General features: G+C 34.8%; 2 protein-coding genes across 3 annotated transcripts in view; one reads left to right on the forward strand and one right to left on the reverse strand.

The window, feature by feature from the left end:
* The window catches only part of spring1 (SREBF pathway regulator in golgi 1), a 6,454-nt gene extending 4,196 nt beyond the window's left edge, over positions 1-2,258 (forward strand). For both annotated transcript variants that reach the window (XM_077522144.1, XM_077522145.1), the window contains one exon: positions 774-2,258. In XM_077522144.1, the coding sequence (XP_077378270.1) occupies positions 774-857 (84 nt within the window). In that variant the 3' untranslated portion in view covers positions 858-2,258. The remainder of the gene's footprint in view (positions 1-773) is intronic.
* Positions 2,259-8,345: 6,087 nt separating this feature from the next.
* Positions 8,346-13,517, reverse strand: LOC144019125 (uncharacterized). Its single transcript, XM_077521961.1, has 3 exons — positions 13,484-13,517; positions 10,649-10,794; positions 8,346-8,780 (listed from the first exon to the last, which is right to left on the reverse strand). Exons 1-3 carry the CDS (start codon positions 13,515-13,517, stop codon positions 8,346-8,348), a joined length of 615 nt encoding a protein of 204 aa, XP_077378087.1.
* Positions 13,518-15,154: the final 1,637 nt, after the last annotated feature.

Here is a 15,154-nt window from a genome sequence, read left to right on the forward strand (position 1 = left end):
AACTATATAAATGGAATAAGATATACATACATTTAATTTTTGAATTATATTTTGTTATATCCATTTTTATTTTCACTTTTAGTCATTTATTTATGTATTTAGCCATTTATTTATTTAGTCATTTATTCATTTTTAATTTTGGCAGTTTTGGGCCGTACTGCCAAGTGGGAAATGTTATTCAAATTGGGGGGGTGGGGGTCCTAAGCGTGTCTTGGGTTGGACTCCGCCCGTTGCAAACTGCCTGTCATTGGTCGAGTCTGTCTGCTCTCGCTTGTTGTTACCTAGCAACTCAATCGCCGGCGAGACTTCCTTGTCGCTCGCTCGCTTGACCAATGACAGGCAGTTTGCAACGGGCGGAGTCCAACCCAAGACGCGATTAGGACCGCCCCCCATCATGTCAATAGCATTTCCACTTGGCAGCACGGCCCAAAACTGCCAAAATTCAAAATAAATGACTAAATAAATGACTAAATAAATAAATAAATGACTAAAAGTGAAAATAAAAACGGATATAAAAAAAAAAATACAATTCAAAAATTAAATACAAATTATTTATTTATTTGTGTATATATTTTTTGCTCTTATTATTTCCATTTATATTTATTTTTTGGATATAATTTTCAAATTATATATTTTTTTCTATCCATTTTTATTTTCACTTTTAGTCATTAATTTATTTATTTAGTCATTTATTTATTTATTTTGAATTTTGGCAGTTTTGGTCCTCCATATTTGCACAGTTACTTGCAAAGTGTCATTTGTCGTTTCCGCAGAGCGTCCAGCACGAGAACACGTACCGGAACCCTCAAGCCAAGTACTGCTACGGCGAAAGTCCTCCGGAACTGCTTCCCGTCTGAACCGCAAGAAAGACTTTTTGCCGTTTGCACTTCGGAAGCGCATCCGCGCCACTTCCATCCAGTCGTGCGTGACGTCGCGGTCATCGGCTCACAGGCAGCTCTCGTTTTGTTCAGGACGAGACCGATTATAAACCCCACGGTTGCGTATTGATCGATGTTGGTTTGTTGTTATTGTTGTTGTTTGTGGTGTGGCCATTGAGTATTCCGGGCAACAATGAAGGAAGGACAACAATCACATCCTAAGGATAGTCATGTTTTTGTTAAAAAGTTATATAGTGGGACAGATTTTTTATTTAAAAATATTATGATAAATTATTTTTTTGTTTTTTTTAACAAAAGGGTTTAAGGGGGGGGGGGGAAGTAGGGTTGGTTTGAGAAAAGGCAGATTTGTTTTTTTTAGAATAATACTGGCCAACAATGAATAATTTATTGCCAATTTTAATGTGACAAATCCAAATATCAGATTGCAAAAAAAAAAAAACAGACCAGGTTGAGCAAAACTCACAGATAAGAAATAACACCAAAAATCAACCCATACACTGAAAAAAAATGGAGTGATATTTACTTGAGAAAAAAAAAAAAAAAAAAAGTTTTTCACTCAGTAATTGATAGGCTCGCCTTGTCAAATTTACTTGTAATTGTCAATAAAACTTTAGTTTTTTTTTTTTTCAAGTAAATATCACTCCCCATATTTTCCTAATAAATGTGATTGATTTAGTAAGAAATCAGATAAAAATTAAAAAAAAACTAACCTAAACAAGATAAACTGATGTCATTTTCAGATTCAGCCATACACAACGGTCCTAAACCAACTGGGGGGGGAAAACAAAACAAAAAACAGACAAGTCGGTGTTTTCTTTTACTGCTTATTTTCTTGGGAGAAGGGATATTGATATCATACTCTTTATTGTAGATGTTTAATTACATGAGTTTAGACAGTCAGGGGTTGGTTAAAGAAAGTCGTAATTTTACACTAATTTTTTGCTCTCCAAGAAAATTAAGATTTTTGTTTTTGTTCAAAAAAACATAGTTCACTTATTAAAATGAAATTTGTCTTTGTTAAATTTGGGCTGACACATATACACACAAAATGCAAGTTATTCTCATACATAGCAACTTTATTCTCGTATAGTTATTGAATCGTGATCCAAACATTTGCCGAGGAACAACTCGTTCATTGTCACTTTAACACTAAGCCCCGCCCCCCCCAACAAAATGTACGTCGGTGACATCATAGGAACTTCACCCTCCGAGAAGAAGATGCTGCACTATTCTTCTACTTTTGTTTCGCAGTCCTACATGATGGAGGTCTGCGCTCCGAGTGCCATCCTACACGTTGTGTTAGCATCCAGTATCTTGACGTATGTTCATGAAATAAAAGTGGCTGTGAAAACTTTGAAACACTTTCAAAGCCTTACTTAGACATTGAAGAGTGAGTTTTTCCTGGCTCAAATTGAGGCAGAGGTGGTATCACCCTGACTATGATGGGTGACTACCGATACCAGGTAGGGATGCCAATGCCAGTCTTGTTTTAAGGTATCTGTACTTGCGCTGGTGACCGATACCATTATGGGGCGCCCTCCTGCAGCCTTTTTATGATCAGCGACTAGAAATTAGAAATTGTATGAATACAAAGTTGCTATTAATATTTGCCATTTTTAACTACAATCATTCATTCATCCTCTGGTACATATTAAATTGTAAATATAGTTCAGCGTTGTAAAACACTTATGTTTTTGTATATACTGTGTGTTTATGAGCTGGAGTGCTGTGTTGAGCGATGTCAGTAGCTCAGGCTGGAGGTGGCCGTCTCTGAATTTTGTACGCAGGAAAAACCCTGGTTGAGGTCAATCTTTTTTTTTTCCTGTCTGTTAGCTAGCCCAGAAAAAATAAAAATTGCTAGACTGTATCCCCAGTCAAACGGAACAAATGTGCTCAAATGTCCGTCTGTCTCGGAAAGATGGTTGAAATTTGATACCAACTAGACAAAATCCCAAGGAATTCAACTTTGAATGACCCCTGGAGGTAGCTTGAAATTGGACACAAAATGGCAGTCTTTTTCCTTCCTGTGTCTTTTGGAGCATGGCTTCATCCAAAATGGGAAGAAACGTAACCATAGGGCAGCCATCTTGGGACAGGGCTGCTCGATCACTCATAACATTACATTCAAAAGGAGCGCAGACTTTCAAACAGCTGTAGATAATTGTTCAACTCTCCCAAAATTCTCGATCGATTTTCTTTCTTTTTTGCTAGACATGACTAGAGGTGGGAATCTTGGGGCACCTCACGATTCGATTGCGATTACGATTCAGAGGCTACGATTCGATTATAAAACGATTATTGATTTCCCCCCAGGCAGCAGAAAAAAAACAATGTATTTTGGTGCTTTTAATGTTTCGTACATTAGTTACAAAAATAGTACAAAAGTCCTCTCAGGCCTAAATAAACTACTATTTCAGTATCAAGTTAACAGTTCAAAACAGTAAATAAAATACTCAAGTCCTCATTCTGTAACAACAGCTTTTAAGTATATTCAGTCTTCAACAGAATAAAACATAGCATTGAGCAAAAATATATTATTTTTATCCACTCAAAAGTGCACTGAGATATAAATGAAAGACAATGTGAACTACTAAATACTTCAATACAAATGCCTAAAAAAAAAAAAAGTGCTTTCCTGCTTTTTAAGTTGTGTAAAGATGAACATGTAAACATTAAAGTTTCTCAGAGGTAAAAAAAAAAAACCTCAAGTGCTTTTCTGCTTTTTAACTTGTGTAAACATGAACGTGTAAACATTAAAGGGATCGTTCGGCTTTTTTAACATGAATCTCAATTTGATCCTCACCTCCCGTGTGTGCGATCAGCACTGACTTCTTTCTGACAGCGTTCGGTGACACGCGTTCATGTTCGACGTTGGACGAGAGGAAAATAGTCCAGCAAGCTGGCTGGGGTCTCGGAAATAAAGCCTTTTTCTTCTAAAAACTATTTGTTTTCAAAAGCGTGATACATTTCCACCACAATACTCTTTTCTGAATAAAGTCAGACGCCATTACCGCCAGCCACTACTTTTCTGTTCGTTCGTTCGTATCACTGCGCGGCGCCCTGTAGAACGCTAACCGACGCACTGCAGCCAGCTAGCTGATACTTCCGCCTGAAGTTGTTTGCCTTTTCGGAGCAGGTCTGATCTGACGAAGAGGTGGGTTGGTCAGCTCAGCCATGCTTGTTGTTGTTTTGAATGTCGAGGCGTGAGTTGTGGATGTGTACTCTCGGTCCGTCCCATTAAGCGTCCCGAAGACCGCGCGCGCTACTGCGTTTCAGTTCCGCGTACTTTCCGCTCCGGTCCACTTTTAGTTTCGGTTCCCTTGGCATATTTATATAATCGGAATTTGGACTTTTGTGAATCGTTCTCGATTGTTCCACGGCCGAATCGTGAATAATCTAAGAATCGGAAATTTTGCACACCTCTAGACATGACACAAACACCTATGCAGCGAGTTTCAAAATAATAATAATTTTGTGATTTAAAAAATTCAGCCTGAATTATACACGTTAATAAGGTTTGTAATAAACCAATCCGTGTTTAAATCTGTGAAGAATTCAGCGAGTTACGAGTATTTAATAGGGATAGATCAATTATCGGTGCCGATATTTGGTATTTTGACAAATATCGGCCATTTTTTTAATCTGAAGACCGATAAAGCTGGTATCTCACCAAGCAATGAATACTTGCGAACGTAGCGAATATGAGATTTTCAACATGAATTGTAAGAGTTTTTATTTGTCATTTGGAACAATATTTCGACAAATTTTCACTGCAAAAATCTTTTGAAACCTTTTACGAACCCTAACAAAAACCCCAAATGAGCTACATTCGCTTGCATTTGTCACTCAGGAAACTTTTCATTTATGGATCTATTTAAATTTCCACTTTATAAAAAATGGGAACTCCCTCCACTTTTTATGTAAAAAAAATAAATAAATAAATCAAGAACTATGTTGAAATTTTAGAAAACTACAGTAGAAATCTTTAGGGATCTATTTACTTGCTTTTTAATTTTTATTATTTTTAATTTAGCTTAACACATGCTAATGACTGGAAGCTCTGCTATTTTTTTTGTTATAATTCTTTAAACAAATTTGTCAATATAGTTTAAAAAAATGTTTTTGTTTTTTTTTCTATTGTACTGCAAATGAATATCGGCTTGAAATATCGGTTATTGGCCTCCTTGACTATTAATAATTGGTATCGGTCTTGAAAAAAAACATCGGTCTATCACTAGTATTGAAGTCAGTAAATCATCCAATTTACCTGACAGCGAACCACAGCAGTCACCTGTCCTAAGATGGCCGACCAGTGGTTCCGTTGTAGACTGCGTTGAAACATCTAGTGTTTATATCTACGAGAGAGGGACAAGGTCAGCTGTCTTAGAGAGAGAAGCCATTAATTGTTTTTTTTACACGGGCCTACGTCGGACCGCAGGATGGTGAAATGGTTTCCAAGCTAAATGGCAGACTTACTGTGTTGCTTCCAGGTGTGCTTGGTGGAACGTTGTCTATCAAGTAAACTCATACTTGATAGACGAAACATGCCTACCAAATTTCATTTTGCTAAATTGTTGCATGTGGGTAATTAAAATGAGTCGTAAGTAAGAAGCAAAGCAATTAGTCATTGGAGATGTCCCAAACCGTGTTTGTTGGACCATCTGTCCACATATTCAATCATGATTGGAGTCAAGTGGTGACCCGTCCGCGTGGTGCCTTCAAGGGACGGACTGACGGCGTGGGGCCATTAATCGTACGATTAATGTCCCAATTAGGCTGGCAGACATTTTTTGCCAGCTTGATTAATGACAGTCACTTAGTAGCGCCCCCTGGACAGTTATAGGGAGGAAAACGAATCCGTGACACTTTCAAGGATTGTACTTTGACAAATGCCCACAAGGAAATTAATCCAAACGTGCCCCAATCAGAAGGAAGTACTTAATTTTGTTGTTGCTGTAATTTTGGTGGGCGGGGAATAAAATAGAGAGTTCATTAAATTAAGAATCAGTACTGCTGCATGTAAGCAACAATTGTGTCATCAAATCGTATGTTACAACGATCTGCGTTGTTGCACTCACCAGTTGAAATCCGCTTTTCTTTTTCTTTTTTTTGTCTCCTTCAACTCTTTCAACAGTTTGGGCACAAAGGAGGCTCGTACAAGGCAACATTCAGCTTGAGTTCTCGGCATGGTCAACTCAAAATACAAAACAGAACAGACATGTAACCTTACCATCGACAAGCTCTCACCTCTATTCCTTCTTCAATTTCCCGCCAGCTGACATACGCACCTAATTGGCTGTATAGTGTGACCATGTGATGTTTTCGTAAGCCAAGGCTTTGATTGGCCAATCAGACATGCTCCAAACGCAGGGGCAGATTTAAAGGGACAGACACGAGATTTGTCACCTGGGCTAAATGCTTACTGACGTACAGTACTTGCCATTTTCTGTACCTTAAAAAAAATAAAACGTCTAATTATAATAATAGAAATGAGTTATATTGGATAACTTATGAACTTGCCCTATTTAAGATGCATATCGTGTCCCATTTTTTGTTAGGATAGTGTGTTATTACAGTGTCTGTGTTTAGGATTTATTTGTCCTATAACATGCATGCACATTATTTTAAGATGTCATACATTTGCAAAATGTATTTAATCTGGTTAAATAAAGGTATTTTTAAAAAATGTTCATGTGTGGCCAACAATACAGTACTGCAACATGCAACAACACAATACTCAATTGCACAGTATTTATAAACCCATCACTTTAATTTATAACAATAAATACAGCAATAATATAAGTAGAAATATCAAAATAAATAAACATAATAATGAACAATGACTACAGAACAACAATTACCTCATCAGAGGAAAGTGCAAAAGGTATTTTGGATTGGTTTGGACCTGACTATAAGCTTCTGGGTCTGCATTCTGGGTCCATTGAGGAGTTGGCCCGTGGACCAAGGAAGACTTTTTGGAGGGGGAAATTAGTTCGAAAAGAATCAGAATAAAATCGCCCCAACTTTTTCCTCCTTAACCTGAGCAGAACTCTTCTCAGATTTTCTGTGCAATGAATGATTCCCTGTGAAAAGGACTGGTTTTGAACTTGCTACCTTTCGTGTTTTAATTCTACATGGAGGTCTCTGCACCCTCAATCAAATGACTGCCTTCTGGAACTGGACTCTGGTCCAAGTCCAAAAGAGAGTTTTTTCTCCCCACAGAACTCAGCAGAACCCTTCGCGCACTCCGCAAGTCGCCAGTTCTAGTTTTTCCTCCCACAATCAGGCAGAACTCTTCTCTTGGGAAGTTTTCAGAAAAGCATAAGAGGAGGAATCAGTAGGGATGTAACGATATTCAAACATTCACGATTCATGATATTGTCACGATATGAAGGTCATGATACGATCATTTTCACGATATTATGGGGAGGTTGGCGATACAAAAACGGTCACAATATTGTTTGTTTTTTTTAAAAAAAGAGCTCATACTAAAAAAATAAATTAATAAATCAATATTGTGCTTTTGTGACTCAATAAAAAAATAAAAATAAATTAATCAAAATTGTGCTTTTGTGACTCAATAAAAAACAAATAATAAAAATAAATCAAAAATCAATATTATGCTTTTGTGAATCATTTAAAAAATAAAAAAATTAAAAAATCAATATTCGTGCTGTTGTGAATCAATAAAAAACAAATATAAATTATAATAAAAATAAATAAAAATAAATATTGTGCTTTTGTGAATCAATAAAAAATAAATAAAAATAATAAAAATATGTTTAAAAAAAACAATCAATATTGTGCTTTTGTGAATCAATAAAAAACTAATAAAAAAAATAAAAAAAATAAATAAATCAATATTGTGCTTTTGTGAAGCAATAAAAACAATAATGAATAAAAGCAATAAAAAATACATAAAAATAATAAAAATAAATATTAAAAAAAAATCAATAGTGTGCTTTTGTGAATCAATAAAAACAAATAAAAAAAATGTAAAATAAAAAATCAATATTGTGCTTTTGTGAAGCAATAAAAAAAAAATAATAATAATAAAAATACAATTTAAAAAAATCGATATTGTGCTAATGCAAGCCCACATCGAGTTCTTCCATATATTGACTTGGTTCATAAGCATATTACGTGCCCCTTCATCTGACCATTAGCGGAGATTTTAAACATAGAAGGGCCAAAACATGCTTCGTGAAAAGTAAACTGCACTAAAAACAACTAGCCCCCAGAGGGTAAACGGAAACAACCTGACTTTTTAAACGGCGGTGACATGATGACGGCGATATATTGTGGCAGTTTTCAGATCACGATATCACGATATTGCCGTTATCGTTACATCCCTAGTAATCAGTAGTGGAAAACTTATCAGTTGTTGGATTTTGGAGTCCAGAAAATTGCCCCCAACAGTTCTTCAAGCACCCGTGGCGCTCTGGTTTACTCGACGGCGGCCTCGGCGGGGTTGTTGCCGCACGGCCCCCGAGCCGCATCCAGGACCTGGCTGACGTCCTCCAGCCAGTTTTTCAAGCCTACGATGACTTTCCAGCCGTAGGACTTTTTGTCCCAACTGTGATTCAGGACCTGGTGCGGCGGCTCGACCGTTGTTAGCGCCACCTCCGGGTAGAGTTGCTGGGCCAAGTGTTTCAAGATGTTTCCTTGGTTGAGAAGACTGCCCTTGACCTGGGTCAGGGGCTCGGCGACGTTGGCCGGGTTGCCCCAATCCTCGATCTGGTAGCCTTCCACCGTGGTGATATTCAGGTGGAACAACTTGTTGTGGGCGTAGATGTCCTGAAGCTGCTCGGAGAAGTTAGAGCCCCTCGCGGTGTAGTTGGGGACGTTGGAAGGCAGGCCGCTCAAGCCGTGAAAGCTCATCTGGTGGGGGGAAGGAGTGATGAGTGCGCGCAACATCCTGTTTTTATTTAGTCACTGTTTAGTCAACTTTAAGGTGAGCACTTTAGTCTTTATTTTAGGGGTGTGGCAAAAAAAATAAATGTCTTAAATAAATAAATAAATAAATAACGATTCTCATAAGAATCGAGATTCTCATTTAGTACAATTCAGAATCGATTTTAAATGTCCTAAAAATCCATTTTTATTTCAATTATTTTATACTGTCTTACCCTTGTTTGTTTACTGGTAACACTGTTCATGTTGTACTCAATTTGGCCACTTGGGGCAGTGTGGTTCCGCGCGTTCTGATACACTGTTAAATTGTAGCCACATTAGAGAGTAGAAAGAAAAACTCATGATCAAGTTATGCCAATAAAAATTGATTTTTTTTTTTAAATCTGCCGGTGAGTAATGTTAAGATGGTTCTCTGTATACATTCCTGAAGCGTTTTTGTATGAATAGCCGTTCTTTTGAGTGATAAAAGTAGCCGTGAGTAGCGCGCTAATTAGCATTAGCGAGTCAAGCTGGAGGAGATTGTGACGATTATTTGCTCATCTATCAAATGATCCAAAAATCATTGTCAATCAAATCATTTTGAATTGAATCACAGAACTAAAATCAGAATCAAATTGTGAACAGTGAAAGATTCCCACCTCTACTTTATTTAGTCAAAGAAAACAATTTAATTCATCTAGTTTTACTCAACAAAAACTGTCAACATTTTAGTCTAGTTTTAGTCAGAACAATCATTTTACCACTGTGTGTGTGTGTGTATATATATATATATATATATATATATATATATATATATATATATATATATATATATATATATATATATATATATATATATACATATATATATATATATATATATATTGTCAGCAGATTATGTTGAACATTTTGTATCGAAAACTATTTCTCACACAATTTTCTCTCATCTTTTTGATAAAAAAACAAAACAAAACAAAAAAACTACAAAAAAAAACAACAACAACTACCAAACAATTACTGTATATCAACAAGTAGCTACTATGGCTCTAAGCTATGATCTAGTAAATTAGCCAGCATTAGCTAGCATCAGTTAGCATTAATTAGCTGTCGGATAAACATTATTGCTGGAATGTAATAGCCGTTGTTTTCAGGATTTGACAAAATTTTTGTGATGATTTTTTGTTTCGTCTTTGTTCATAAACTAAAATGTCCATAGAGTTTAGTCCAGTTTTTATTAAGTGAAGTACATCAGTCGATGAAAAAGCAGACTGATTTAGTCCCCGTTAAGTGTTTATTAATGAGGATTTTAGGCTAGTCTGGTGTGATTTTAGTCCAGTGAAAAATGTGTCTTGACGAAATTATTTTTTATTTAGTTTTTGCTGACGAAATTAACATTTTACAATCTGGGACTAGAAATTAGAAATGATCTGAATACAAAATTGCCAATAATTTCTCCAATTTTAAGGAAAAATAATATATTGGGATCTTATAGATCTTTCTCTATAATCTTCTTCTTCTCCGGCCGGAGGTGGCGAGCAAATTAGGCGGAGGTGGCCACCTCCGAATTTTGCATCCGAGAAAAACACTGGAACGTAACACGTTTCATTGTTTAACAAGAAAATATGACACGAGAAGTCTTAGTGGCAGAGAAGTTTGAATCAAGTGGGCGGAGCTTACTTTGATTCGCTCTGCAGAGTTATCAACTCTGTCAAATACTGCCACTGACGTCCATTTAAAACAGACAGCGTTACTTAGAAATACACTTTGAGGCTTGAAATCAACTCGGAAACATTTAACAACACCAAAAATGGTCACACTCCATTTTTTTTTTTGTCTTAGATTCTCAAAACACTTACGTAATCGTCGAGCAGGTGCTCCGTCGCAGTGCCGAGCATGCTCGTAATTGACTTGAGGGCGGAGAAGGTGGAGAAGGCGTCCAGGCAAGTGATGGCGGCGAGGAGCGCCGGGCGACATTGAACAGCCACCAGCGTCACCAGCAGCGCTGAGCAAAAAAAAAAAAAGCAAATTCACACTAGTGTTAATTTTATCCACCATTTTTAAATTTAGTCCACTTTCAATCACGCCTGTTAGTTTTTATCATAGTCAACCTCATCCCGTTTTTATTCAGTCCATTTTTAGTCGACTATAAAATCAAGCATTTTAGTCTTTATTTTAGTACAAGAAAAACATTTTAGTCATCTAGTTTTAGTCAACAAAAACTGTTAATGTTTTAGTCTAGTTTTAGTCCAGTTTCAATCACACTTGTTAGTTTTTAATCATCGTTAGTCAACCTCATCCCGTTTTTATTTAGTCCATTTTTAGCCGAATATAAATCGAGCTTTTTAGTCTTTATTTTAGTTCAAGAAAACATAATTTTATTCGTCTAGTTTTAGTCAACTAAAACTGTCAACGTTTTAGTCAGGACAACCATTTAACCCCTGTGTATATATATATATATATATATATATATATATATATATATATATATATATATATATATATATATATATATATATATATATATTGTCAGCAGATGATATTGAACCTTTTCGGATCTAAAACTATTTCACATCAAATTACATAAAACATAAAAACAGTGACAGATTAGCACAGGCAAGATTTTACAAAATCATATCATTTTCGTCTCGTTTTTGTTCATGGACTAAAATGTCCAGTTTTTATTAAATGATGTACATTTATGTCTCATCTTCATTAGTCGACAAAAATGCATACTGATGTCGTCCCAGTTATTGTTTATTAATGAGGATTTTAGTCTCATCTAGTCTAGTTTTAGTCCAGTGAAAAAATGTGTGTTGATGAAATGATTTTTGTTTAGTTTTCGTTGACGAAATTAACACTAATTTCAAACACACGTTACTTTAAAGTCTTGAGCCTTACACCATCCAATACAAATTGCTCACGTACACAAGAATAGGGAAGGCTTTTTGGTTTTGTCTTTTTATGTCCCAAATATGGTTTAAAAAAAAAAAAAAAAGTGAGTGCCCAGCAGGGTTATTATAGTTTTGGAATTTTTCATTTTAGTTCGTTTTTATTTCGTTTTGAGTTTTGGTTTTTAAATTGAGTTAGTTTGAATTAGTTTTCATGGTGGTTCTGTTAGTTTTTATTAGTTTTAGTTTTTTAATAAATGCTTAATTTTAGTTTAGTTTTAGTTAGTTTCAGTATTAGATTTAGTAAAAAAAAATTATATTACTTGTGTGCAATATTTAAAAAAAAAAACAGCACGGATACGACGTCATCTTTTGGTGCTTTTCTATTGGCTGCTGCTAGATGACGTCACTTCTTTGTCACACACGTTCAAACGTCCTTATTCCGGTTAATATAAAAAATAAATCTACTTAAACATGATTTAAAATCATCCTGAAAGGCTCATATATGAAATTAATTATCAAAGACTAAAACAAAGGACATTTTGCTATCATGATAGTTAGTTTTAGTTAGTTTTGTAAACATAAAATGTAGTTTCACTTAGTTTTCGTTTTTAAAAAGCATTTTTGTTTTTATTTTTATTTTCTCAACGAAATATTTTTTTTTAAATTTTAGTTTTAGTTTTTCCGTTAGTTTTAGTTTACTAAAATAACCTTGGTGTCCAGTAAAATGCTTGTGTAAAATTTCTATTAAAATACACTGTATAAATCCATCAAAATTGCAAAATGTCTATTTTGAAAACAGTAACATCCTAAAAAGGATGAAAAGCATTTGGAAGTAAAAAAAAAAAAAAGTAGGGAAAAAAATAATATTTTCTAGTTCACATTTTTGTTTGGATGATTCAACGATTTCACAATAAATGGGTGTTTTAAAATGTTCGTAAAATTAATATATCTTAAAAAAAGAATTATGTCAAATAAAGTGCTTGTAGGGAAAAAAAAGTACATTAAAGTAGAAAAGTATTTTTGAGGGTTTTAAAATTTTGGAGGTCAAAGTAATTCAGAGTAGCCAGTAAAAGACTCAGTTTTCATGTGTAAAATTATTTGAAGTAATCGCGTAGCCTAAGTAATTAAATAAACACCAAAAGTAACAAAAATTATGCCTATAAAGTTCCTTCAAGTAGACAAGTTTTATCTGTGCTGCAAAATTTTCAGTTTCAAAGTACAATTTTGAGCATTCAAATCATGCAACAGGCAGCCAGCATGGAACTTAAAGTACGTTTTGTGATTAACAGTTGGATTTAAATAAATATATATATATATATATATATATATATATATATATATATATATATATATATATATATATATATATATATATATATATATATATATATATATATATATATATATATCTTTTTAAAGGCCATTAAAAGTTTATTAAAAGGGATAGAAAAATTCTACCTAAACAAGCATTCAGAAAAAAAAGTCACTTATTAGAAATCTTAGTTTTGAAGTCATGCAATGAGTTGCCAGTGCAGGCATAAATGTATGTCCAATAAAACATGATTAGCGGTAGTATTTCAGTCCGACTCCCCCCGAAAAAACCTTCAAAAAAAATATTTGTATGTTTGCGGAAATTTGGAAATAGTGGAAATTTCGAGTAATCCAATAAGTGAGTAGAGACTTGGAATGAGTTTGGTCGTGTTTATCTTTTTTGAATGAACCATCCGGTGAACATTAGTAACCACTTTCAATTGGAAAATACGTCAAAGTAGAAGAAGAAATATTTGAAGAAATTGTTACCGGAGTGCAGCGTGGTTTTGAGCGTGGAAGCCATCGTGTCCATTCGTCATCTTGCTCCTCAACTCGCGTCTCGTGTCTTAAATACGAAGAAGCTTCGTCATACGCTCACCATCATCATCATCATCATCATCATCATCATCATGATTACTCCCATATAACTGACACACTCACTTTTGCAACATGTGACACATCAGCAGTGTCGGCCCGCACTCCCTCGCACATCTCAAAAATGTACTCGCAAATCTAAAAATATGCAGCAATGCTTCATATTCTCCAGGTCCCTCACCTCCCTCCCATCCCTGAATTGGGGCTTTTTCTTTGGCTTTTCTCGTGATGTCGCCACACCAGGGGAACGGCAACAAAGTACAAAAAAATCTAGCAGAATGGTTGGCCTTTTTCTGCATTTTTAATTTATATTATATTGTATTGTACGTCCATTTTCTGATCCGCTTATTCCTCACAAGGGTAGCGGTTGTGCTGGCGCCTATCTCAGCTCTGGGCAGTAGACGGGGAACACCCTGGACCGGTTGCCAACCAATTGCAGGGCACAAAGAGACAAACAACCATCCACACTCACAAGCACACCGAGGGACAAATCGGAGCACCCAATTAACTTGCCATGCATGTCTTTGGAATGTGGGAGGAGACCGGAGTACCCGGAGAAGACCCACGCGGGCACGGGGAGAACATGCAAACTCCACCCAGGAAGGTTCGAGCCTGGACTCGAACCCGAGTCCTCAGAACTGGGAGGCGGACGTGCTAACCACTCGTGCCGCCCTACCCTATATTATATTATATTATAATATATTATATTATAATATATTATATTATATTACTTTGGCAATGTTGCATGTGGGAAATTAAAATTAGCAATGAAGGAGATAATACGTTTGTGGCCTTCCAATAGTTCTATTTTCATGTTTTTATTTTATAAAATGTTTCTTTACTATAAAGTATACCCATTTACATTTTTAATGCTTCCCTCTAGTTTGTGCATCATTTTGCCCAGAAAAAAATCATTTTTGTCATAATATTTGTGTATTTTTGTCTGATATTTGAAATTATTTTTTTATATTTTGTTATTTCGATTGGATTATTTTTCAATTGTTATTGTCAACATTTTTGTATTTTCCCCCCAATATTTTTGTATTTTTAATGGATTTCTTGTTTGCTTTTTTGTTTGCTTTTTCTATTGTCTAATATTTTTGTATTTTTTGTCTGATACATTTTTTGTAACGTTTTATGAATTTTGTGAGAGTTGACTCATCATTCAACGTCAATTGCAATAGTACATTTTTTATATTTTTGTTTTGTCTAATTTTAGTTTTTAATTTTCTCATTTTTGTCATATGTGCATTTTTTTTCCTTTTATTTCCTTTCTGATAATGTTTTGTAACGTTTTTTATTATGAATTTATATTTTTTGTCTAATTTTATTTTTTAATTTCACATATTTTTGTAATATGTGCATTCTTCTTCTTTTAGTTCCTAATTATTGTATTTTCTTCCAAATATTTCTTTAGATATATTTATTCCAGAACTGTGAAATAATTACCTAAGCCATTTTTTTGCAAAAATTATTATTTTTGCTGAAATCATCTCCTCATGATGCAAATGGTTAATTTTTTTTGTGTTTCCTGAAAAATCTGAAAAAAATACCATAGGCGATTAT

This window comes from Festucalex cinctus, chromosome 5, assembly GCF_051991245.1.
Source record: "Festucalex cinctus isolate MCC-2025b chromosome 5, RoL_Fcin_1.0, whole genome shotgun sequence".
NCBI classification, from domain to species: Eukaryota; Metazoa; Chordata; class Actinopteri; order Syngnathiformes; family Syngnathidae; genus Festucalex; species Festucalex cinctus.

What these genes read in the sequence shown, in the direction of transcription:
- LOC144019125 (XM_077521961.1), bottom strand. Translation starts at nt 13,517, where the DNA reads ATGGCTTCCACGCTCAAAACCACGCTGCACTCCG. An exon ending in CAAAACCACGCTGCACTCCG is followed by an intron (nt 10,795 to 13,483) that starts GTAACAATTTCT and finishes TTTTTTGCTCAG; the next exon opens with CGCTGCTGGTGACGCTGGTG. An exon ending in AGCACCTGCTCGACGATTAC is followed by an intron (nt 8,781 to 10,648) that starts GTAAGTGTTTTG and finishes TCCCCCCACCAG; the next exon opens with ATGAGCTTTCACGGCTTGAG.